Raw genomic sequence first — 24826 nt, 5'->3', positions numbered from 1 at the left:
AACAACAAACAAAAAATTCCCAGTTAACAGTTGATAGCATGCTACAATATTCATTATTAGTAATGGTATGCAATAGGGATAAATATAGAGAAGTAAAATCCACAGAACTTCATTATGATCAACATTTTAAACTGTTTTCCCACTTATAACTTTTCAAAAGATATTGGCATTGAAAAGATATTGACTTGAGTTCATTTTTTGAGATTCCAAAGCTGCTAAATGACAAAGATAAATCAATTTATAAGTTATTTCCTACATACCTATCAGTATAATGAGTTAAGATGAGACATCAGTAACAATGCTGCAGGGTGACAATGGCACATGGGCATTAGTTCTCCTGTAATTGCTATCAGCTGCCCTCCCCAGGACTTCCCCAAAAAGCTTATAACGTAGGAAAAGAGCTTCCACCATGCAAATACAGCTTCAAGCCCATGTCCATCCAGACTGCTGCCACTACAACCTCCCCTGTGGAAATTCTGGAACTTTAGAATGCAGTGCAGGGTTAGATATCTTACCAGATTCTGCACCATGCACATTCTTTCACTTCTCAGTTCAGCTACTAGTCCATATATATCCACAAAATCATGGTCATTTATATGTTGTGTTAAATGGTCCAGAGCAATAAAAACTCCAGTTCTTCCAACTCCGGCACTGCAGGAAGAGTAAAATTACATGAAAATTATTCAGCAAAGGGTTGTTCATCTTGATGGGGATAAAGATAATGAGCTAAGATAGCAAAAAATTCTAACAGTTTCTTCTCTTACTTGGAGGCAGACTTTCTTTGGATTTTTTTACAGTTACGAAGACTGTTTAAATAGGGCAAGATGATTATCATTAATATGCTATCAAACATTTGAGTTTCTCTTTCTTTAATTAGTGGAGATTAGCCTCTTATTTCTTAATATTTTAGGGGGTGTTGTTGGAGAATAATAGAGATTATTAAAAAATCATTGAAAATTCTTAATACCAGAGACTCTATATTGACTAAATTTTCAGTTAGCAGCAGAAATGCTAAACATTACAAATGTTCAATATTTAGCTCATAAAGCATTTTCTTTGCATAGTTTTGAAAAATAGTCTTGCAAGTGTCCTTTTCACTTTCTTTCTCTAGAATTTATTTTACCTCCTATAGATAACAAAATTGAAAAACTATTTTCTTTTAAGAAATTATATTAATACTCAAAGACTGGCATGTGCTCCATAGAAACTGTTAACTGATAAACCTCACAAGATTGACTCAGAAATTCCTACTGTTAGAAATTCCTATTGTCAGAAAGACAAGATCCCTAGGAAATTAAATGGTTAATAAAGGAAATTAATCTGAAAAAAATGTTGAAAGGTTATCTAGTCTTATAAATATTACTTTGAACCACATGAAACTGCCATTTTTATAGTTCTGTAGTAAGAAACATTTAAATATTGGCAATTTCCTATAATTTGACCTAAGAAATTGTGAGCCTTACAACATTAACTGATTAGAGTAACATGTATAAACATATTCCGCACAGCCATTGAATTGTTAAGTACATTTTGAGTGTTAAACACTGTTCTGAGCACCTGGGGCAGAGCAGTGAACAACACAAAGTCCCTGCATTTATAGAGCTTATATTCTAGAGGAAAACAGCACATAAATTAACAGGCAAAGAACATGACTGGTGGTAAGAAATGCCATACTGGGGAAAACAAACAAAAACAAAAACAGGTTAAGGAGATAGAAGGTGATAGGGTAGGATGGAGTCAACAGAGAAAACTTCTCTGATAATGTAATATTTGATAAGATACTTGCTTAAGGTTAGAGAACACACCATGTGGGTATCAGGGAGAAGATCATGGTAGCCAGAAGAAGCAAAATGAGAAGAGACCTGAGTTGGGAGCATTTTTGAATGTTCACAAATCAGGGGAGACCAGGAAGGTGAGAGTGCAGTGAGGAGGTGAGGCATGGCCAGGGATCAGAGTATTTGCTGGTGGGTTAGGTGTGGAATGTGAAAGGAAGCAGAATCAAGGATGACTCTAGCACTTTTGGCTCTAATGGGAGGGACTTGCTGTTTACCAAGATAGGGACAACTGAGCAGGGGTGAATTTGGTGATTGAGTCAAGTGTTCTGTTTTGTACACATCAAATTTCTAGAACTTTTTAGTCTGAATGGCTGTCAAGTTGAACTGGAAGCCCAATGTAGAAGTCTAAAGTCAAGGTGAGAAGTTGAAGTTAGAGATAAATATGTAGTAGACGATTTTCAAATGATATTGAAAGATAATAAATAATATGAACATACTTTCTTTCTATCTTTTATCTATTTAAATCACAAAGGAGGAGACACTACTCTTTTTGAGGCTAAAAAGGAAAAAGTACTTTTCGTTTAGTGCCCATGGCAGTGTATTTGCATGATTCAGAGAAGCTGAAGGCACCGACTGTCTACCAAAGGTTTTAATCACCAAGATGCCAGCATAAAATCAATCACTGACTGTAGAAGCAGATTGTTATACTATTTTTGGTATATACTATTATATTAAGCTTTTTACCTGTAAGGAGGGGTTTTAAGCTGAGAAGGTAAAAATGAGGCTTTTACTTTTTTTTCTACACATTTTATATATATAAGCATCGTTCACATATTTATAATGAGCAAGCATTTATGCATTAGTCTTATAATTTTAAAAATCCAGAGAATTTATGGAAAATGTATAACAATTTAAATTGCCTATTGGGTTTTTGAAAATAAAAGTTTAAAAATTGAATGAATTTATCTTTTCTAACATACAATATTTAACAACATAATTATAGTATACTGTAACAAACCTGCATATTCTTCACATGTGCCCCAGAACTTAAAGTATAATAAAATCTTAAAAAATTACAAGATATTGTTACTTTAAAAAATCTTTTTATTATGGTAAAAGATGAATAACAGAGAATTGATCATTTTGACTATTTTACATGTACAATTCAGTGGCATTAAGTATATTCTCAATGTTGTGCAAACATCAACACTATATATTTTCAGAACTTTTCATCATCCCGAATAGAAGGTCTGTACCCACTAGATATTAATTTTTCATCTCCCTCCTCACTAGCAACCACAAGTCTATTTTCTGTCTCTATAAATTTACCTATTCTGAGCATCTCATTTAAGTAGAATTCATACTACGTTTTTCTCTAATCTCCAAACTCCAATCGTGAAAGAGACTTGTCAAGACTGATTTAGACCTATCATGTTAGAAAACATAAATTATACCAATGTGTCTAGAAATGCTAAATGTGAAATCTCTGAAGATGGCAAGCTGGAAGAAATTTACATGAAGATTTTATTTAAAAAAATGGAATTATAACAATAGAGAGACCAATGTGTTCAAAGACTACTTCTGGCATTTAATAGATGTTTCTAAAAATATCACTTTCTTACCTGCAGTGAACAATCATAGGTGTGGTGTCATGTGCTCTGCTTGCTCGAACCAACTTCACAAAGTGAATTAGAGGGGCACTGTTCTCAGGAACCCCATGCTCTGGCCAGGCAGTAAAGTTACACTGTCGAACAGTCATGTAATCCCCATGCTAGACAAAAGGACAGATTAATGAATGACAAAATTATTTAAGTCCCACAATGAAGGTTGAAGGCAATTGTCTCACTTTTTGAAGGCGATCTTTTAAAAATGACTGTTTACCAAACCAAACGTTTTCATTATTTCCTGTAAGAGAGATTTTTCTTGTCACAATAAAGAGAATTGCCTTTCAGTATGAATGAAAACAATTAAAAAGCTTATAAATAAATGTTAATACAGAATATTAATATTCAAATATAGTATATCATTTTGTAGCACTCAGTATAATAGATTTTAAAACAATTTTGACCCAAACTTAAATGAACGCATTCACAAATTATTCCATACATACAGGTATTGAGAATCTGATATGTGAAAAGTATAAAGATCCTTATATCATCTTCTGTGTATAGGTATCTATGTAAACTGATAAAGTGAGATTCCATACGACCTTTTCTATATTGGATCTGGATTAAATAGAAAATCAAATTATTAGGACTCAGAGATGCGTGATTTGGGAAACTGCTGTCTCAAGTCAAATATTACAGTTTCTTCATGAAATAAAGCCAGTGATCTCATCATTTTCTCTCCTTTTTCTCCTCTTGTCAGCCTAAGAATGTGATGCTAATTGGTTAATGCAGACTTTAGAGTGATCTGGAACAAATACAGTGACATTGATACTAAAGATTGATATCAATTCAAAATTCTGCTTAGAAAACAATACAAAAGCATTGTTAACTATAGAGGTATCCTTGAAAGCGATAGTTCTAGAAATTAATTTTATTTTAGACATTTAAATTGTTCATATTTTATACCATGTTCCCTTGTCCCCCCCGCTTTTTAAAAATTTTTACCCTTTCAATTTTCAGATCCCTGATAGTCCAATTTATTTGAACATCCTCCATTAGCTTTGTAATCACTATATCTCCAAAGACGGTAACTGGCTTGTTGTCCTCTGGCCAATACTGATGGCATCTGATCTGCATTCAGAGAAAATCATCAGTCATAACAGTCATTGCTATATTGATATGTATGTATATCACAGTTATTGCGACTAAGTTAAAATTGCTTTGTAGATGTCCAGATTATTGATGAATCCCAGTATCAGATGAAATATTCACACATATGTTAACCCAATTGTAAAATAACATTTGTGAAAACATTTTCAAATAACTTACCCGTCCTTTTTCAAAACACTGTGTTAGCATTACTAATGTTTTTGCTCTGGTTTCCCACACCATTCTCCAAAAATCTCCAACTGTTCCTGGTAGTGGACCTTGAGTAGCAATAAATTCATTTGGACATAAATAGCCCTAGAAAGATATAATTACATACACTGCATCATTATGTATGTAGATATAAGGTTTTAGTTTTTAATCAATACATGAAACACGCTAGTTTTAAAATTACCTAATATTTAGAATACCTTAAATACTAGATAATCTTACTCAAAATTTCTAGCATCTAACTTTATCTTCACAATCTGATATACTGTACAACAAATGGTTCTAAAATGTATGTCAAACTTTTGAATAAAACATTAAGGACTACATAACAATAGTTAACAATAATAACAGAACTTAATAAGGTCTTAAGTCTGAGTCTTTGTAGCAGGAAGTTTGCTAAGCATCTTCTATTAAATTTCTTATAAAAACATTGTGAATTAGTACCAATATTATACTCATTTTATAGATGAAGATCTGTCTCAAATCTATTACGGCATCCTTGTGAATATTTATCAAATTGCTCTGAAACTTGGTCTATTTACCTGGAACATAAAAGCATGACATTTGAGTTTATATAATTGTGAGCAGTGTCTGTGGATTTCTTTTAAAGAAAGGGAATGTATAAGTTAAAAAGTAGTAATGGAATGACATCTATTTGAAATAGAAAGATGCTTTAAGGAATAGGGAATAAAAGGTAAAATTTACTTTTTTACATTGAAATCATCTCAGTAGTCAGAGAATAGTAATATAAAAAGGTAATATATATTTAAATTTTCCAGGGACTCTAAAATCTAATCCAGCAAGTTTACTTTACTTTAAAGAATAATGAGAAGGCACTTTAGGTGATTTTCCCAAAGTACAGTATAAGCCAGGAACATTTGCTTACAGAAAATCTTGAGTTTCTTAAATACACTGGGTACTACAGCATTTCTGTCTTTCCAGTCTCAGCTGAAAGACCTAAATATGTAGTTAAAGTGTAAGGGATCTTTTCTTATTAAAAATAATATTGTTAAATGTAGATTATTTTGAAAACTTAGAAAAATATATAATAGAAAGTAGAATTCACCTACAATCTTGCTATCCAGAGTGAAGGGCCATTAACATTTTGGTTGATTTCTTTACAGATTTTTAAAATATGCACATTCTCCACTCAATCAATATTTGTGAGTGATTATTATGTTCCAGGCACTGTTTTAGGAGCTGGGGGTTCATCACTAACCAAAGACACTGAAATTCCTACCCTCATTTATCTTATAGTTAGGAGAAACAGAAATTGTATATTAATGTCTATTAAATAAACAAATTAACAGAATTTATAAAAGTGGTAAGGACTATGAGAGAAAGTTTTCAGAAAATAGGCTTTTCAGAAAATAGGCTGTTCACAAATAGGCTATTCAGAAAAAAATAAACACTTCATGAGAACATGCAGTATTTATTTTTCTCTTCCTGGCTTATTTCACTTATAATAATGTTCTCCAAGTTTCACATATCACTGGTGATATGTGAAGAAAGTGTTCAAAAAGGAAGTAAGTGAGGCCTGCAGGATTTGGGGGAAAAGAATTGTGGGTAGAAGGAAAGTCAAGTCCAACCAACTTAAAGGAGAGGGATGTCAGGAATGTTGTAAGAACAGCAGGTGGCTAGAGTAGAGTAAATGAGGGGGAAGAACAACAGAAAATGGCCAGAAAGAGCAGGCAAGATAAATGGTGCTTTAGGTCCTAACAGGTAATTATAAGACTTTGGTTTTTACTCTGAATTATACAGAAATTCACTGAAATGTTTTGAACATAGTATATGGTTTAACAGTTTCACATGGTTTCCATAGACCAACCTATGGGAGTTTAAAAGGTGAAAGGAGGGAGAATAGTTAGAGGGTTATTGTAACAATTCAGTCAGGAAATATTGGTAGCACGGGTGGTATCAATGGAGATGGTAAGAAGTGACCAGACCTGGATATATTTTGAAGGCAAAACCAACAGAATTTACTAATAGATTAGATATGAGGTATGAGAGAAACAGAGAAATCAATAATGACTTCAAAGGAAGATGGGGAAGACTCCAAGATGAGCAGTTTTTAATCATCTTTTCTTATTTTTGACACATAATAATTGTACATTTAAAAAAATAATTGTACATTTTAATGGAATACAGTGTGACTATTTTGATACATGTATACAATGTGTAATACTTAGGTCAGGGTAACAGCATATCCATCTCCTCAAACATTTTATCATTTCTTTGTATTGGGAACGCCTGGAATCTGCTCTTCTAGCTATTTGAAAATATGAAATAAATTGTGGTTAATTATAGCCACACTAGAGAGCTATAGACAACAGAATTTATTCCTCCTATCTAGCTGTAATTTTGCATTCATTTACCCAACCTCTTACTCTCTCCTCTTCCCTTTCCCAACTTTTAATCACTACTCTTTTTACTCTCTACTTCCATGAGATCAACTTTTTCAGTGTGCATGAGTGAGACTATGCAGTATTTATTTTTCTGTTCCTAGCTTATTTCAATTATTATAATATTCTCAAAGCTCATCCATGTTGCCACAAATTAAAGGATTTCATTCTTTTTCATGGCCAAATAGTATTCCATTGTGTATATATAGCATATTTTCTTTATTCATTCATCCGTTGATGAATACTTAGGTTGATTCTGTATCTTGGCTATTGTGAATAGTGTGGCAGCACTTATTGCATAAGCATAGACATCTCTTTGACATACTGATTTTCTTTCCTTTGGATATATACCCGGTAGTGGGATTGCTGCATCATAATGATGGTTCTATTTTAGTTTTCTGAGGAAAACTAAATAGTGCATAATAATTCCACTCTCTCTACATTCTCACTGGCATTTGTTATTTTTTGTCTTCTTGATAATAACCATTCTAAATGGGGGAAGATCATATTTCATTGTGGTTTTGATTTGTATTTCCTTGATGACTAGTGACGTCAAACATTCTTTCATAGGCCTGTTGGCCATTTGTATGTCTTCTTTTGAGAGATATTCATTCAGCTCATTTGTCCATTTTTAAATTAGATTTTTTTTTCCGCTATTGAGTTCCTGCTGTATTTTGGATATTAATCCCTTGTTGGGTAAATAGTTTGCAAATATTTTCTCCATTTTGCAGATTGTCTCTTTATTCTGTTGATTGTTTCCTTTGCTGTGCATGTGGTTTTTAGTTTGATATAATCCCATTTGTCTATTTTTGCTTTTATTGACTGTGCTTTTGAGCTTTTAGTATGAACAGGTTTGTAGAGAAAATAAAAAACTCACATTGGACATTTTACATTTGAAATCACTTTTAGATATTCAAGTAAGAATGCCGCAAATGCAATTAGATATAAGGCTTTAGAATTCAGGAAGAAGTCTAAACTAGAGACATAAATTTGAAAGTAATCAGCTCAGATCTCTTGCTTACAGTCATGAAAAGTGGATGACATCATTTTGTTGGTTAATATTGAGCATTAATTTGATTGAAGGATGCAAAGTTTTGTTTCTGGGTATGTCTGTGAGGGTATTGACAAAAGAGATTAACATTTGAGTCAGTGGACTGGGAGAGGCAGATCCACCTTCAATCTGGGTGGGCACCATCTAATCAGCTGCCAGAGTTGCTGGAATAAAGCAGGCAGAAGAAAGTGGAAAGGGCAGATTTGCAGAGTCATCAGGACTTCATCTTTCTCCCATGCTGAATGCTTCCCACCCTCAAACATCAGATTCCATGTATTTCAGCTTTTGGACTCTTAGACTTATACCAGTAATTTGCTAGGGACCTTTGGCTGAAGGCTACACTCTCAGCTTCCCTACTTTTGAGGTTTCAGGGCTTGGACTGGCTTCCTTGCTCCTCAGCTTGCAGATGGCCTATTTTGGGACTTCACTTTGTGATCGTATGGGTCAACACTCCTTAATAAACTCCCCTTCATATATACATCTAATCTATTAGGTTTGTCCCTCTAGAGAACACTGACTCTTACAATCACCAAGAACATGAGTTTGGAAGGAGACAGTAAATTCAAGTATAGAGCTCTAAATTATTTCAATGTCTGGAGGTCTAAAAGATGAGATGGAACTGATAAGATTAAGATGAAAGAGTTAGATCTGCTGAAAGGTCAAATTAGGGACTGAGACTTGAGGCTAGTTTTCTGAGTAGTTAATTGATGGCTTTGAAAATAGCTGGTTTGGTGTTGTGTTTGCTTAGTATCCAAGTCTTATTTGAGGGTGCTGAAGAGATAAGAGAAGGGAATCGAAGATAGTAAGTGCTGACAATTCTTCAAGGGGCTCTGATGTAAATAAGACACAGAACAATAGAGAAGTAGAGAGGGAGCTGCAATATCAAGATATTTTTATGATGTAAGAAATTACAATAGATTTGTTTGGCTGCTAAAAGAGAAAAATTGATAATGCAGAAGAGAGAATTCCTCAACCCATGTTCTTTAGAGGCAGAGGGAGAGGTCATGTAGTGTCCAAGCGGTAGGGTTGGCTGTTATCAGGGGCTAGGACAGTTCACAGGCAGCCACATGAAAAAAACTGGGAATGAGGACACAGATGCAGATAGGTAGGGGACCTTGTGGATGTTCTGTTTTAATTGCTTCCATTTTATCAGTGAAATAATAAACAAGGCCATCAGATGTAGGTGAAAATGAGGAATACAGTGTTAGAGTCCAGAGGAGAAAGAAGAAATAAAATAGTAGCCCAGAAGAAAGGGAGATTGAATAGATTAGGAGGCTATGTTTTTGAGGTTAGTGGCCGTCAGTTTAAAGTGAGATATTTTGGTGTGGTCATGTATTTTTCTCCAAGACACATCCAATTACACAGAGAAGAATCCATGGAGGGTATTACTTAGTCAAGTTTGGGGATTTGTCAAAAGACTGAGACTATAAAAGATAAATTTGAGAGTTGAGAATGTACACAATAGAGGAAAGAAAACAAATAAGCATGCAATTCAAACTGAGCAAGAAAAAAATGAAGTCTCGATTGGGTCATGAAAAATGTAAAATTTGATTTAATCAAAGGGCTGTAGGTCAGAGCAGTGTTGAAGAATTATCAGTCTAGTGATCTGGAAAGAAAGATTTGGACAGATAGTAAGATATCTGCAATCAATTTCATAGAGCGGCTACAATTTTTGATGGTGAAAAGGTCTAGGTTGTGAACATTGGAGAAAGTGATGAGGTCAAGTGGAAGACAAGTCACCACAGGAGAAGAGGTCCAGAAAGTGATGGACAGGCCTTTGGGTCAATATTTTATATGAATTTTGACATCATCAATAATTTGACAGAAGTGGTGATGAGAGAGGAGCAGTGATCCTGAAGTGAAATCTTTAAGAAATGAGAAAAAGTGACCTAGGGGATGGTAGTTAACTTCCAAAAAGAGCAATAGTGTGTCCTATGTGTGGTGACATGAATTCAAGCTGGCAATTTTAGGACAGAGGGATAGACAATGATGTGGAAGTGGCACTGAGGACTGAGGCAACTTAGCCCTTCTCTATGCTGAGCACATATGGAAGGGAGTACAGGCCCATTGGTGAGCAAGGCTAGAAAGGCTGTACTTGTAAGGAGGGAGTAGGTTCCACACAGGGTAATATATATCACATATTATATACTAAATATTATACCATATAATATATATATGCATATATTAATAATTGGTATTATTCCTATGTTAGTACTTATTTATGAAAATAAACTGGTAAAATCTTATTAACACTTATTTACAAAACTAATATATGATCTCAGTTTTCCAGGATTTGAAATATTATTTTATATTTGTTTTTAATACATATATCTATGTATCATCTGTTATTTAAATATATCTTCATATGGTCATATTTCCCCCTTGATTCTCATTAAAGAAGCTAAGACACATTTAAGTTTTCTTCCTGTAAAAGCAAACTTATTTTATAAAATGGTAAAGCACCAGGTAAAATGTTTGCCCAAAACTGTTTTGGAGATATTTTCATTACATCGTATGAAAACGAAGAAAGTATGTCAATTCTGTTTACTATTTCTACTTCTACCTTTGCATATGTGTGTGCAAACTCTGGACGTTTTCTGAGAGAAAACTTCTTGCCTGAACTTTTGTCGTTTAATTGGAATATAGTGTTTACTGATTTTTTAAAGCTCTATGATAACTGGAACAAAATGTGAGTTTCATTCCACATGTCAACTTTCATTATGACCTTTACCCATGAATGGCACTTTTCATTGCAGTCCTTAAATTAACTCAGAGATTTTCCTCTGGATTATCAGCCATGAAAATGTAGAATCTACTACCATGAAACATCAACAACAATAAAAATAATATGTATTTACCAAGTGTGTCCAATGTTTAATTCAGTGAATAACTGAAATATGATTTAGTAGCAATGAATAAAGCAGAGTTGATTATTATTTCTACTTTATCAATGTAGAAACTTTACTCAAGTTTCAGGTCATACAGCTACAAAAATCAGAGAAGGAATTTGAACTCAGGTCCATTTGAACTGTGAAGCATATATATTTACCCACCTAAATATAATCTTCTTTTTATGAACTCAACAATTATTAAATGCCTACTACATCTCAGGTATTGTAGAACTGCATGCTAAAAAGTCAATTTAAATATTGTTTACAAATCAACATTTTTATACTTTAATCTTATCCAGCAGTTATTCGATTATATCCAGTTAATTTGTATATGCAGATGGAATTAGTTTTAGAATAGCATATAACATGAAGAAGGTCAGACCAACGAATCCCTTTTTTTCTTCCTTTGAGATTTAACTATTCTGAAAGTTGGATTGCACAAACCTAAATTATCTGCATATCTTCTCAATAATTCTAGCATTAAATTTAGTGAAGATAAGATATTTCATTAAATTTGTACAGAAGAAGGCAGTAAGTATGAATAATGAAAACAATGTAGTCTAGAGACTAGAATGTAGTCTAGAGACTAAAACACTCATTTTGACTTTATTCCTTTCTAATAGTGTACCCTGTAGAGCAGGCTACTTAAATTAGCTAATCTTCGGTTTCCTAATTATAAATTAGAGATAATCATTATTTTATTGCACACCTCAGAGAGTCATTTTGAAGACTGTTTGTAAAATAAGGAATGTGAAATTGCTTTGAAAATTTTGAAGTGCTCAATAAATGTAAAGGTTTCCAAAAAGTTCATATTTTTTAGATTAAAGTTTATCCATATTATATAGGAGATAATGACATCTTAATGCCTATCAATGTCCTTGAACAAGTTTTCTTTATTTACCCATATAAGAAAGTAAGTAGGCTTAGCTTTATGGAAAAAAATGTAAAATGTGCAGTTTATATTTACTCCAGCAAACACCCTCAATTGTTTTATTATGCTAAATAAAATGTGTTGGGCATTGATGGTGATATATTTGCATATGCCTATATGTATATGTTTGTGTGTATGTGTACATATATGTGTGTATATATACACATAGGTATATGTTTATGTACAAATGTATACATATAGGCATAAACAAATATATCACCATATTCCATATTGTTTGATAATTATTCCAAAATTATAATAATATATTGGATCCTATTGCTAAAAAAGTGAATAGTGGGAGAATTTATATATATATATATATGTATATACATATCTATACACACAAGTATAAAATGTATATATGTTTATATATTTATAAATAATTTATAAATATACAGAATTATATTTAGGTAGATAAATACATATGCTTCAGAGTTCAAATGGACCTGAGTTCAAATTCCTTCTTTGATTTTTGTAGCTGTATGATCTGAAACTTGAGTGAAATTTCTACATTGATAAAGTAGAAATAATAATCAACCCTACTTTATTTATTGCTACTAAATCATATTTTAATTATTCACTGAATTACACATTGGATATAAGCATAAACATAAACATATATACATATAAACTATAACTTTTACACATATACAAGTATATTTATATAGAGATACACACATGTGTATGTATATATATATATATATTTTCATCTTACATGATTACAATGCCATTGAAAGCAGAGATACTTCATTTTAATATCTCCCAAATTGTCTAGAAAATCCTTATAAATAATGCATATAAATATGCATGCGTGTTTGTGTTTTTATATGGATGTGTTTTAGGGGTCCTCAATGCATACTGAAGGACTGATAGTAAGATCATGAAGACGGAATCTCCATCCTTACATGGTACTTAGATAAGAGGAAATACACATGTTCACCCTCATATAACGCCCAGTACGTTATGCTCTTCCTTAAACAGAGAGGGCAATTAATAAATGAGATCACTACAAGTTAGAATATGACAAGGGCTATGCTAAACATACAAAGTGTGGAGGGATCAAAGAGGAGAAGACAATTCATATTAATTGATTGTTTTTGATTTATAAAATGTATCTCCCAGATATTTGTATTTCACTTTTTCAGGGACACAATATTCTTTAGTATTATAATGCTCTATCAACATGGGAACAAATCTAATGTTTCTGATGTTACTGCAACCATTTGCATGATAGCCTTTAATCTCTAGTTGTGTTAAAAGCTGTCATCAAGTTATAGTGTTGCAGGCATCTCAAGCTGTCAGTAGAGATAATTTGGGGGGGTCAGAGCCTTCCTCTTATACCTAAAATCATAGTATTTTCAATTTTGACTCTCTTGAAAACATTTCTAACCTCATTTGTACAGTTGGTGGCAGATTATGGGGCTGCAATATCACTTCTTCCTACCTCTTTCGCTGTCTATCCTTCATCAAAAATCTTCTAGCCTTCCCAAGTTCTAACTCTGGGAGCACCATTCCTAAGAATGGCCAAGGGCAGAGGAAAACACACATTGGCATGTTAACCCAGTCACAAACCCTGGCTGGAATATCCCAGTCTTTTATCTTATTTTTTTATTATTTTTTTTTTTTTGAGATGGAGTTCCACTCTTATTACCCAGGCTGGAGTGCAATGGCGCGATCTCGGCTCACCGCAACCTCCGCCTCCTGGGTTCAGGCAATTCTCCTTCCTCAACCTCCTGAGTAGCTGGGATTACAGGCACGCGCCACCATGCCCAGCTAATGTTTTGTATTTTTAGTAGAGACAGAGTTTCACCATGTTGACCAGGATGGTCTCGATCTCTTGACCTCGTGATCCACCCTCCTCGGCCTCCCAAAGTGCTGGGATTACAGACTTGAGCCACCGCACCCGGCGGAATATCCCAGTCTTAACATCCCTCAGACCATCTGCTGGTCCTCCTCTGTCTCTTCCCGAGATTTCAGTTTTTTATGTTTCTATCTGAACACTAGTTATTTTGTTTCTTTCCTACCTCCTTCTATAGTTCTCTTCCCTTTACTATAGCTTCCAAAGAAATTGAAACCGAGAATCCATTCATAGATGGCCTCTGTCTTTTGTTCCTGGTACAAGTGTTTATGAACTTTTAGTTGGAGGTGCTGTAGAACAAAACTTGGGAGTAGGGAGAAATTGAGGTATCAGACATTCTTTATGAAGTGAAGATTGTGTGAATATGTAGGTGGAAAGTAAGGGCCACTACAGTATCATTGCTATATCTATTCTCATTTGTTCCTGGCATCCCAAGCAAAGAAGATTTCTCTGAGTGCTACAGTACACTGCCAGCCCCAATATGGAAATCTGCCTTCTTGTACTTTCCATCTGAGCCTGCTTGCCATGTAGCTCAGCGATGATTATGCATATCATTACATTGGGTCATAGGGACTTTGTTGTAAGTTTTATTGTATTACAACATCACTTGATTACAGCAGAATATATATCTTCAGGCTTCCTAGCTTATTGCTCATATCACGTTATCATTTGCTCATAGCTGTCTGCTGACAGCCTATAATATTTAAAGGGGACACTAGGGAGTTGTGAAAATTACTTTGCTTATATAATCTGTGTGGTTCAGCTACACCTACTAAAATTGCCTGGTTTCCTTCTTAATTATAGTCATATCCTGTACTGTCATCCCTGATGGAACATTAGACAATATGAGCTGTTGATTTGTATCTACTTATTGGTAAATAAAAAAGATACAAATCAATAGGTCACTGATACAGCCAGTTGTCCTTGTTCTATTTGATGGCATTTAATTATTAGAGTAGTGATTAAACTTAAATATCTAAATGCGCATATGCATCATTTTGTAAATCCAAGTAAAAATTCAACATGCTGTAGAGTTTAGATTACAATGGAAATTAGCAAGCATAAGACTTCACCAAAATGTTTACAGAAGAATTACATTTTTAAGGGAATCAATCATTTGATAAATGAATAAACTGTTACAATAATAGTAAATTTATAAGATATACATATAACTCTTTAAATACATATTAAAAGTTCTATCATAAAAATAGAATGAAATTTAAAGAATACCTTAGCTTCTCCAAACTTTCTTTCATTTCTCTGGTTGAAAAGTCTCAAATTCTCCCATTATTCACTCCTTTGACAATAGGATCCAATATATGATTGTAATTTTAGATTAATTATCAACGAATATAGAATTTAGAATGAATTCTTTTTTTTCACCCTTGACAATGGCTTGGAGGCACTGGGACACACCACAGGTATGTTTGATGTTGGGGAAAGGGTGAAACATCATATAACAAGAGCCTTAATAGAACTGAAGGAAATAGCAGGTATGGGTGAGAAGACCTATGAATAAGAAAAAGCCTCTGGAGAGTGTGGGCAGCAGAGGGAATCTTCATCTATTTGTAGATTCATTGTAATGAAGATGGTTATGCTTGCTATGCATTAGAATGACATCAGTGGGTAAGAAGATAAAGGGACATAACTTGGTTTAAAAAAAAAAAAACAGAAACAACAACTGTAAAACAGAGTTGTTCAGAGATAGAATCATTGTTCAGATTCTTAGGAAATGAACAATGATTTCCTGTATTGTTCACAACTTAGGAAAAAGTGAATGAATCAATGCTAGAAGAGGCTAACAGGAATAGAGTTCCAAGGTGAATGGTCAAATTAAGGGCACTTCCTTCTTTAAGATTCCATGAATGTACAAACCAAGTGGAGGTCTTGGGTGCGTACAAAATTTCAATGTAACTATGATGGTGACAGTGTTATCACCCCCTTGAAGGACTGCGAATCTAGAAGGGAAGAGCTGCATAATAGATTTTTATATTACATGGACATAACTGTCCTTTTATCATTTTTAATTCACAGAGATTGGCAGACTTCATTGTGGATGGAGAATACATTAACAAAATATATGAATTCGTAGAAAGATACAGGGATATGTAGCCTGAAGTTGCACATCTGCCACAAACTGGTGAAATAATTGTTGATAAGTTAGTATCTCTATTAGGCATATCCATATCCCCATCTGTAAAATGAGGGTAAAACATGAGGTTGTAAATAGCTAGCATATTAAGGTCCATAGGAGTTGTGATGAATTTGTTGTTTTAAGTAATTGAAAAGGTAACACAGTTTCAGTAGTTATGTTTTATACAATTATAAAATATATAAAAGTATTAACTTACAGAAATATAGCTGGCATTAATATAATCTGAACCTGGAACACCAGCATCAGCTATCAGCTTTACTCTGTTATTATTATCTAGAAGAAAATATAAGGAATCAATGCTAATTGGCTTTTTACATTGTTACTAATTTTTTTTACTGTAAATGTATTACAAAGGAGTTCATAATATAACATGCCAACTTCACAGACGGTGGTAAATTTAAAAAGTTATCTCTTCTCCCATATTTCTACTACCCAGAGACAATGACTATTAATATGTCCTTGTATATATTTCCAGAATTTTCTAAACATATTCTTTGCATTCTAGTTTTCTTTAGCTACAAATGGAGTGATATACAGTCTGTTCTGCAAACAGTTTTTTTATTTATATATATCTTTCCATTTCAGCATAAACAAAGATATGTAGCTCATTACTTTTAAAAACTATACAGTATATCACTGTTTGAATATACAATAACATATTTATTTAACCCTTTATTATTTAAATGATCCACTTTGTGATTATAAAATGCTGAACCGACATAACTAAAATTTTGCATATATGTAGGAGATATTTGTATACTATATTACCAGTAGTACAATTTTTAAATTATATATATGTATGCCAAATTTTGAAAAATATTTCTAAATTGTTCTCTAACTGAATTAATACTCTGAACCAAAGTGTTTGAAAAATTCTGTTTTCTCTTACTTTCACTATCACAAGATATTATTAAACATTTTAATTTATTTATGTTCTTTTGACATATACAAATTAATGTCTCATGATATTTATTTTGATTTCCTTAAATACAAGAGAAACTAAGCTTTTATTGTTTATGTTTATTGACCATTTTAATGGCCTTTCATGTTTTCTCCATTTTTATTTTTTTTTAAAGTATGCTAAAACCAGAAGGCTTCGTAGAGCCTTCTGTCATTCATATGAATTAAAATGTTCTTTTTAGTTTGTCGTTTGTCCTTGACTTTATCTATCAATTTTGCCGTATAAAAATTTATATTATTATGCAATCAAATTTCTCATTATTTTTCACTTTGGCTTCTGGATTTTGTACCACTTGTCAAAGTTGTTTGTCATACCAAATTATTATTATTTTTACAATCATAGTTTCTTCTGAAAATTTCATGGATTTTTCTGGTTTTAAGTATTTCAAACTTTGGCCCATTGGGACTTTTTTTGTTATTGTTTTTGAGGAATGAGGTATAGATATATCTTTTATTGCTTATCCATTGTCATTGGAAAAACAAATAGTATCAATTTTTTAACATTTCATCTTTTCTCCCTGATTCAAAACACCACCTTATTTTCTAGGTAGTTAGATATATCTCTAGACCATTTATACTTTTCCATTAATTTATCTGCCTATTCTTTCTTTCTTTCAGATTTCTAATTATAATTTTTTAGAATATTTTAAGATCTAGTAAAATTAGATACCTTGTACTCATTACTTTTTTTCAAAGAAAAATGTCAGAAATTGTTTTTTTTCTGTGAAAGTACCAAGTTGATATTATAATCAAAACATCCAGTAATAATTTTAACTGAGCATGGAAATGACATGAAATATCCACTACTAATTGTTTTGACAGGCTTTTGTTTGTTTTCAAGGAGGAAAAATGGGTAAAAATGATTGGGTCTGAATTCCAGATGATCTGCCTACCATACATTTGGCCTTGGGTAAATTGCTTAGCTTCTCTGTTCCTTGGTTACCTCAGCTATAAGATGTCATTATAACTTAGCTTTTGTATAACCCTCTTGAAGAAAATTTACATGAATGCTTATAATAGGCACTTAATACATGTTCCTGGGTTCTTAAAACTTAAGCACATAATTTGTTAAAATGAATTAGTTGTATTGTTAGTAGTTACAATTGCTTGCTCAGTGTGGTTACGGTTAGAAATGGGAATGATTAAACACATTTCTGCAAATGATTTATGTCCTAAAGTTATGGAATTTTGTATGATTTATTTGAATGACATTGTAACTAGTCCTGTAACTAAGGAAGAGAATCATTATGCTTCCATTCACTAGATGTACCTAATTATAACTATCTGAGTCAACAACAAGCTAAGCTTTTCTTCCTGGTGTTAGAATATTTCTGAAGGTCATAGATGCCTGTCAAATGGAGATTTGGAAACTCTTCTGCAAGTATTTGCTACTAATTCTAGTATCTTAAAAGTGTTATATAAGCTTATGTCTTCTAAAACATACTGTGATATTTGGCATTCTACTTTCTGCACTACTCAGGGGAGAGAAACAATACACTTAATTTAGCTGGCTCAAGCTAAAATTCAAATTATATTAAAATGAATTCAATCTCTATAGGAAAAATAAATTTTCTTCAGCTTTATGGGTTCTCTGCAAGCACAATAGGAGAATCTACTTAGTTTAAACATCTTATTTGCTTGTGTCTAGTGTATGCTTGTGTGTGTGTGTGTGTGTGTGTTTGAGAGAGAGAGAGAGAGAGAGAGAGAGAGGTGTACTTGCCCATAGAATAGGTGTGGCTGTGACTTTACAGCTGACCCAGGCTAGAGACTTGGGTTTGTTGTCTCCAGACAGCAGCCTACATGCCTATGAATTAATCTTATTCACCCAGAAAGTTAGCAGCTCTTAAAAGGAAGTGATCTATTAACCAATAAGATAAGAACTAATATGTGGAGTATTTCCTGTGTTCCAATACTGGACAAAGTGATCTACAGCATTATTTCATCTAATTTTTACAATACTCTTATGGGGTACAAGGCCACTGAATAATATGTTCAGAGTCACTAATGTAGTTAGTGGGGAAACAGGTTTGTAACCCAGGAAATCTTATTAATTTGAATATGGAAAATTGGCGTAGTCATACTCCTCAGTCCTTTTTATTATTTTAAGATTGTTTAGTTCCATCAACCACTCTTATTCTCTTCTCATCCTATTTGTAATACATTAAAATTGTCTAACATTTCTTGTAGTCATAAAGGGACCCAGATAATAATGGACTGACATCTTAATAAATGATTGAAAAGTCACACTGTAAAAAAACTTTCTAATATATCAAATTTTACATATTTCAAATTAGACACTCTTTGGAAATAGGTTAGATGTATTTGAATTACTTTATACATACTGATATATTATGCATTAATTCTAGACAATGGAAAAAATACCAATTATTCCACAGTAACTGTCCTTTAATCAGATTATATTATTTCTTTTCACAGAATACCACCAAATAAGCATGAAGCAAATAGTTTGGATGAAATTTAGGTGCAGATAAATATAAAAACATAGGAATGGGGTCAGACGCAGTGGCTCAGGCCTGTAATCCCAGCACTTTGGGAGGCCGAGGCAGTGAATCATGAGGTCAGGAGATCGAGACCATCCTGGTCATAGTTAAACCCGGTCTCTACTGAAATACAGAAAATTAGCCAGGTGTGGTGGTGCACACCTGTAGTCCCAGCTACTCAGGAGGCTGAGGCAGGGGAATCACTTGAACCCGGGAGACAGAGGTTGCAGTGAACTGAGATCGTGCCACTGCACTCCAGCCTGGTGACATAGAAAGACTCCGTCTCAAAAAAAAAAAAAAAAAAAAAGGAATGTCCATAACTTTTAAACTTACATTGTACCCAATCTAGTTTAACTCTCTAAAAGGAAGAATAAAAGGTTCTGGTCTTCGAAATTTAACCAGCCTGACCAACACGGTGAAACCCTGTCTCTACTAAGAATACAAAATTAGCAAGGCGTGGTGGCGCGTGCCTGTAATCCCAGCTACTTGGGAGGCTGAGACTGGAGAATCGCTTGAACTCAGGAGGTGGAAGTTGCAGTGAGCCGAGATTTTGCCACTGCACTCCAGCCTAGGCAAGAAAAACAAAACTCCAAAAAGAAAGAAAGGAAGAAAGGAAAGAAAGGAAGGGAAGGGGAGGGGAGGGCAAAGGGGAAGGGGGGAGGGGAGGGCAAAGGGGAAGGGAGGAGGGGAGGAGGAAGGGCAGGGGGAAGAGGGGGAGAGGGGGAGAAGTTAGAAGGGGAGGGGGGAAGAGAGAGAAAGAGAAGAAAGAAAGAATGAAAGGAAGAAGAAAGAGAAAGAAAGAAAAGAGAAAGAAAGGAGAGAAAGAAAAGAGAAAGATGGAGGGAGGGAGGGAGAGAAGGCAGGAAGGAAGGAAGGAAGAAAGGAAGGAAAGAAAGGAGGGAGGGAGGGAGGGAGGGAGGAAATTGTGAATGTTTATTTCCTAAAACAAAATTTTATTTGTCATCTTGCTCTTAAAATCATTTACTTATGATTTGTTTTATTGCAGAAAGGATTTAGGTGGTTAAAGCTATTTGTATTTTCATCCTATTCTACTTCTTAGAAATTAACAGATTCTAGAAGATTACTACCCCCTGTATCATGTTTTCTTAAATTTGTTTCCTTCGTGAACTTCATAAGTTATTCTCTAGTTCCATAATATCAGAATTTGGTCTGTTTCTTCCCATGCATGTCCTTTACAATTTGACACTCTGTGATTACATCCTTCTCTAGGTCTATGTCTTTTTGGAAAGAAGAGCTCAAGTTTTAAGAACTACAGCAATTTCCCCAATATACATTTTAAAAGGCATAGAAAAAAAATATATACACACAGGTGCATATTATCTTTAAAACTGGGAACATTTAAAACTCTAGACTTTGAAACCGTGTTTCAGGACATCACAATATCACATTTTAATTTCATAGTGTAAAATGTATTGAATCAGAATATTGATAATTGGGATATCTGTTCAAAAATATATTAAACATATACCTACTAGTAACAGAAAAATGTCATATTTTCCTTTCACATCACTGTTAATTCTTTAAGAAATAATACTTTATTTTCTTATTGATTGAAAAATGTTGGGCAGTTTCAGTTCCCCCCCTAATAATGGGCAATTTCAGTTCCCCTCCACACACAAAAAAAGAAAAATGAAGCTGTGTTTACTACGGTGAAGCACAATCCTGCTTCATTTGTAAAACGAATTCATGTAAGTGTGCATTTACTCTGATCTTCAAAGAATATTTTACAATGCATTTTTTTATGTTCCGTAGGAAACACTGCTATGCTCTTAAGGGAAACTAATGCACAAAACTAAGTGTAAATTTTCTCTTTGCATTTGATGCTAGGTCTGTAGGAAGATGTTAAACCGGTTTGTTACTTGGGTTAAATGACAAAGCTAAGAAACTATTAGGTCTACAGTTTCCTGCACCTGCATAAATGAACTTGTATGAACAAGCTGAAAACCACATACACTAACTTTAAATAAATATGAACAAAGTGAAAGAAATATAATTTGATAGTCACTGCCATAGAATACATTATTATAATTCAATTAATATAAAACATATTAGGAAACAACAAAAAAAGTTAAGATGGTAGTCATTTAAAAATACTTCCTAGCTAAACCAAAACCAACAAGTGCACATACATGGTTTTATGTTTGGGAAGCGGTTTTTTGCTCTATTCCAAGGCAGATCAGCATCAGTTGAAGAAAGATCCTGAAGAAATTTTGGTAATTCCTGTAAAATAAAGTCATTGCAAAGTTTACATTTAACAGAGGTAAACAAGAAATTTTACTAATTAAAAGAGTTATTTGCGCTAAACCTTAAAAAATTAAATTAAAAGCACCTATTGTAACTGTCGAAACAAGGTCAAGTTAACAGTAATGAGTTTACCTAAGCTTTCACCACAAATATCCTGAATAAAGTTGGTCAGTTGGGCTATTGGCCTTTCTGAGATAATTTCTTTGCACTTTGGGAAGGCTTAAGCTGTGGCAATCACGTTAGTGACCATTTTCCATATGTTATGAATGTTTCATTGGGTACACACTAATGTTTAATATTTTAATGTCTACTTAGTAGGAAGAGGGATTTCAATGATTTATTTTTTGTTTTTTCTCCTCAGGCAGTGTGATTTCATGCCTATTAATTGGTACAACATTGGTCAGTTTGAGCAGATGCCAGAGGTCAATTCCTGTTCTCAGTAGGCATTGTTAAATCAATAATGGAATGCAAAGGTGTGATGAAGAATTATCAGATGCAGATGAAGTGTCAAGAAGATCTATTATTGGCATTTGATGAAAAATTATGATATTATCCATCCACCTTGCTCTTGGCAAAGCAAGCATCATTAAAAAGTCTGATATAAGACAATATGTTCATTATTTTGTTAGGCTTAAAATTTACATTTATGAAATTTACAGTTTTCCATTTTAGAAATCTCAGCTTACCAAATTCCATAAAAAGCACTAACAATGTGTGTTTTAACAGTTTTTCAACATCAACATAAATTATTTCTTTTAATTGGGTAAGTTTCCTTTCCTTATTCTTCCTCAAAAATAAAATCTGGACAGTTGTTTACATGTGGGTATGTATTAAGGGACAGGAATGGTATAAGATCTGAATTCTGATGTGTTGGCACCAAAGGCTTAAAAAACAATTTTTTAACCCAATGAGGAGTCCTAGAACAGCTTCCTTGTGTCAAAGTTTTGGAAATACATAAAGAATGGAGAAAAAAGGTGAGTTTAAATGAACTGAAAGAGCACTTATACTTTATAATTATTTCACATAAAAGTTTCCATTTCTAGGCCTAAGCAGCTCTGGCTTTCGTAAGCAATGCTGAAACACCAGGTTGGTTGGATGGTAATGGTATACTGAGCAGTCTTATGCTTATCAGGGTGCACAAGGCCACAGGTCTCCCTATTTAGCTCTTTCTCCTGTTGTTTCCTCTCTTTTTAGTGGGACCACAGATGACTTAGGCTGCTTTTGCATTCTTATCCTTTTCTTCCCCCTGGAGCACATTTTTCCTTTATCTTCTCATTGGATTTCTGCTCATCCTAAAGTTCATCTCAAAAGTCACCTTTTTTATGAAGTCTTTTCTGGCTGATATACAAGCAGATTTTATCCTCAATCTTTATGCCTATCTTCATCATGATACAGTATATATGCAATTTTTATCCACATCTGCAGTTCTTACCATAATATGAACTTCGTTATGGTAGAAATTTATCATCATAATAGCAAATACTTGTGCCAGCTACTGTTCTTAGTATGGCTTATATTCAATCATTTTATAGTCATAATTTAATAATGTAGATATTATCATTTTACAAACGAAGATATTGAGGCACAGTTAGTTTAAGTAATTTGCCCAAAGTCGCTTAGCTGTTAAGTGTTGAATTAATATATATCAATGTGCCAGATACAATACCTATCATACAGTAGGAACTTATACATATTTAAGGTGTCAGTGAATATGTCTTAAGTTAAAAGTTTCATCACATATATGCATCAAAAATGTGTTTATTAGAACATAGTAATTTAATAATTTTCATTTAAAAATTCTCAAAGCATTAGAAAAAATACAATTTTTTAAAAGTTCTTAAAACTATGGTCTTCAAAAAAGTTAAACTAGAAACTTTCTCATGTAGTATATGTGAAACTGTTACTGCTAATAAAACTTTTTATCTACTCGGTCATGCATAATGTAATTATATTCGCTCTTATTCTAGTGAAATTACACTTTTGCTCCTGAAAAATTGAGAGTTCTTTCTGTCTAAATGCCAGGAAGACTTTTATGGCACCATTGATTTTGTTAAGTCCAGACCAATATTACTTAAGAAGCATAACCAAAAGTCTGCAGGAAATGCAATTAATCTTTTCTCGTTTTTGTTATTATTCCCTAAGAGACCGAAATATTATAATTCTGAATTATTTAAACTGATCGTTTTATTCTTTGTTTCAGAAGTTCACACACTGGGAAGTTCATGGAAAAAAATAAAATAGAAATAATGTTTTTGGTGGCATTTAGAAATCTGTCTTTTTTAATAACAAAATCATCTAAGTTAGAAAAGATGCTTATAAGTCTTAAAGTAGCTTGCAGATTTTATATCTACCTTATGTTTTTAAACAATTTCAATTATACAGATATGCAGAATGTTAAAAACAATAAAACTATTCCCAACTTTTAAGTAGATTTAAAGTGACAAATTCTTAATTTTATATATTTTCATTATATGATACAGCATTTATTCCATAGTAATATTTAAAATGTCCCTATAAAACATGGACATTACTTATCTGTTTTTTTTTCTTAATTTTTGGACAGTTCTAGAAATAATTTTTATTTATAGTTTCTGGAAGCATCAAATTCTGGTCTCACATTGATCTATATCACACATGTAAACCAAGTAGGTAAATATAAAATGAAATAATTTAGTATCTAAATGTAAAATAAACACTTAAGTATAAAACTACATGTATAGTCTGACCTAAACCTTGATTACAAACAAAAACTAATGAATACATCATTCTATATTTGCATCTACATCTGGATGAAAGAGCAAAGAAGAGACAAGGTCATGCTGCCAATACAGGGAAGGTCTGAAGAAGAGCACCTTTCCTGACACAGTAGGTGAATAATTCTGATCAGGTTGCACCAGAGGCTGCCCAGTGTAACATTACTATCAAAACAATCAACCTGGTAATTGGGTATTGATTATCAAGGCTACAGTCCTTCATGGCCTTGCATGCTTAAAATGGACATGAAATGTGACACATGAAACGACTGGAGGTCTTGCAATGTTGTGACAACTGCC

At 33.2% G+C, this 24826-nt stretch overlaps 1 protein-coding gene across 1 annotated transcript in view; it reads right to left on the bottom strand.

The window, feature by feature from the left end:
- The window catches only part of PTPRQ (protein tyrosine phosphatase receptor type Q), a 255887-nt gene that overhangs the window by 6483 nt on the left and 224578 nt on the right, over window positions 1-24826 (bottom strand). Inside the window, exons 45-50 of the mRNA XM_037743831.1 lie at window positions 21659-21749; window positions 16244-16320; window positions 4712-4846; window positions 4388-4513; window positions 3398-3546; window positions 516-651 (exon numbers count right to left, since the gene is read on the bottom strand). Coding sequence (XP_037599759.1) covers window positions 516-651; window positions 3398-3546; window positions 4388-4513; window positions 4712-4846; window positions 16244-16320; window positions 21659-21749 — 714 coding nt within the window. The remainder of the gene's footprint in view (window positions 1-515; window positions 652-3397; window positions 3547-4387; window positions 4514-4711; window positions 4847-16243; window positions 16321-21658; window positions 21750-24826) is intronic.

The sequence above is a fragment of the Cebus imitator genome, unplaced genomic scaffold, assembly GCF_001604975.1.
Source record: "Cebus imitator isolate Cc_AM_T3 unplaced genomic scaffold, Cebus_imitator-1.0 Scaffold156, whole genome shotgun sequence".
Lineage (NCBI taxonomy): Eukaryota > Metazoa > Chordata > Mammalia > Primates > Cebidae > Cebus > Cebus imitator.
The sequence above is the reverse complement of the archived record's forward strand: the minus strand, read 5'-3'. Positions and strand labels throughout refer to the sequence as shown.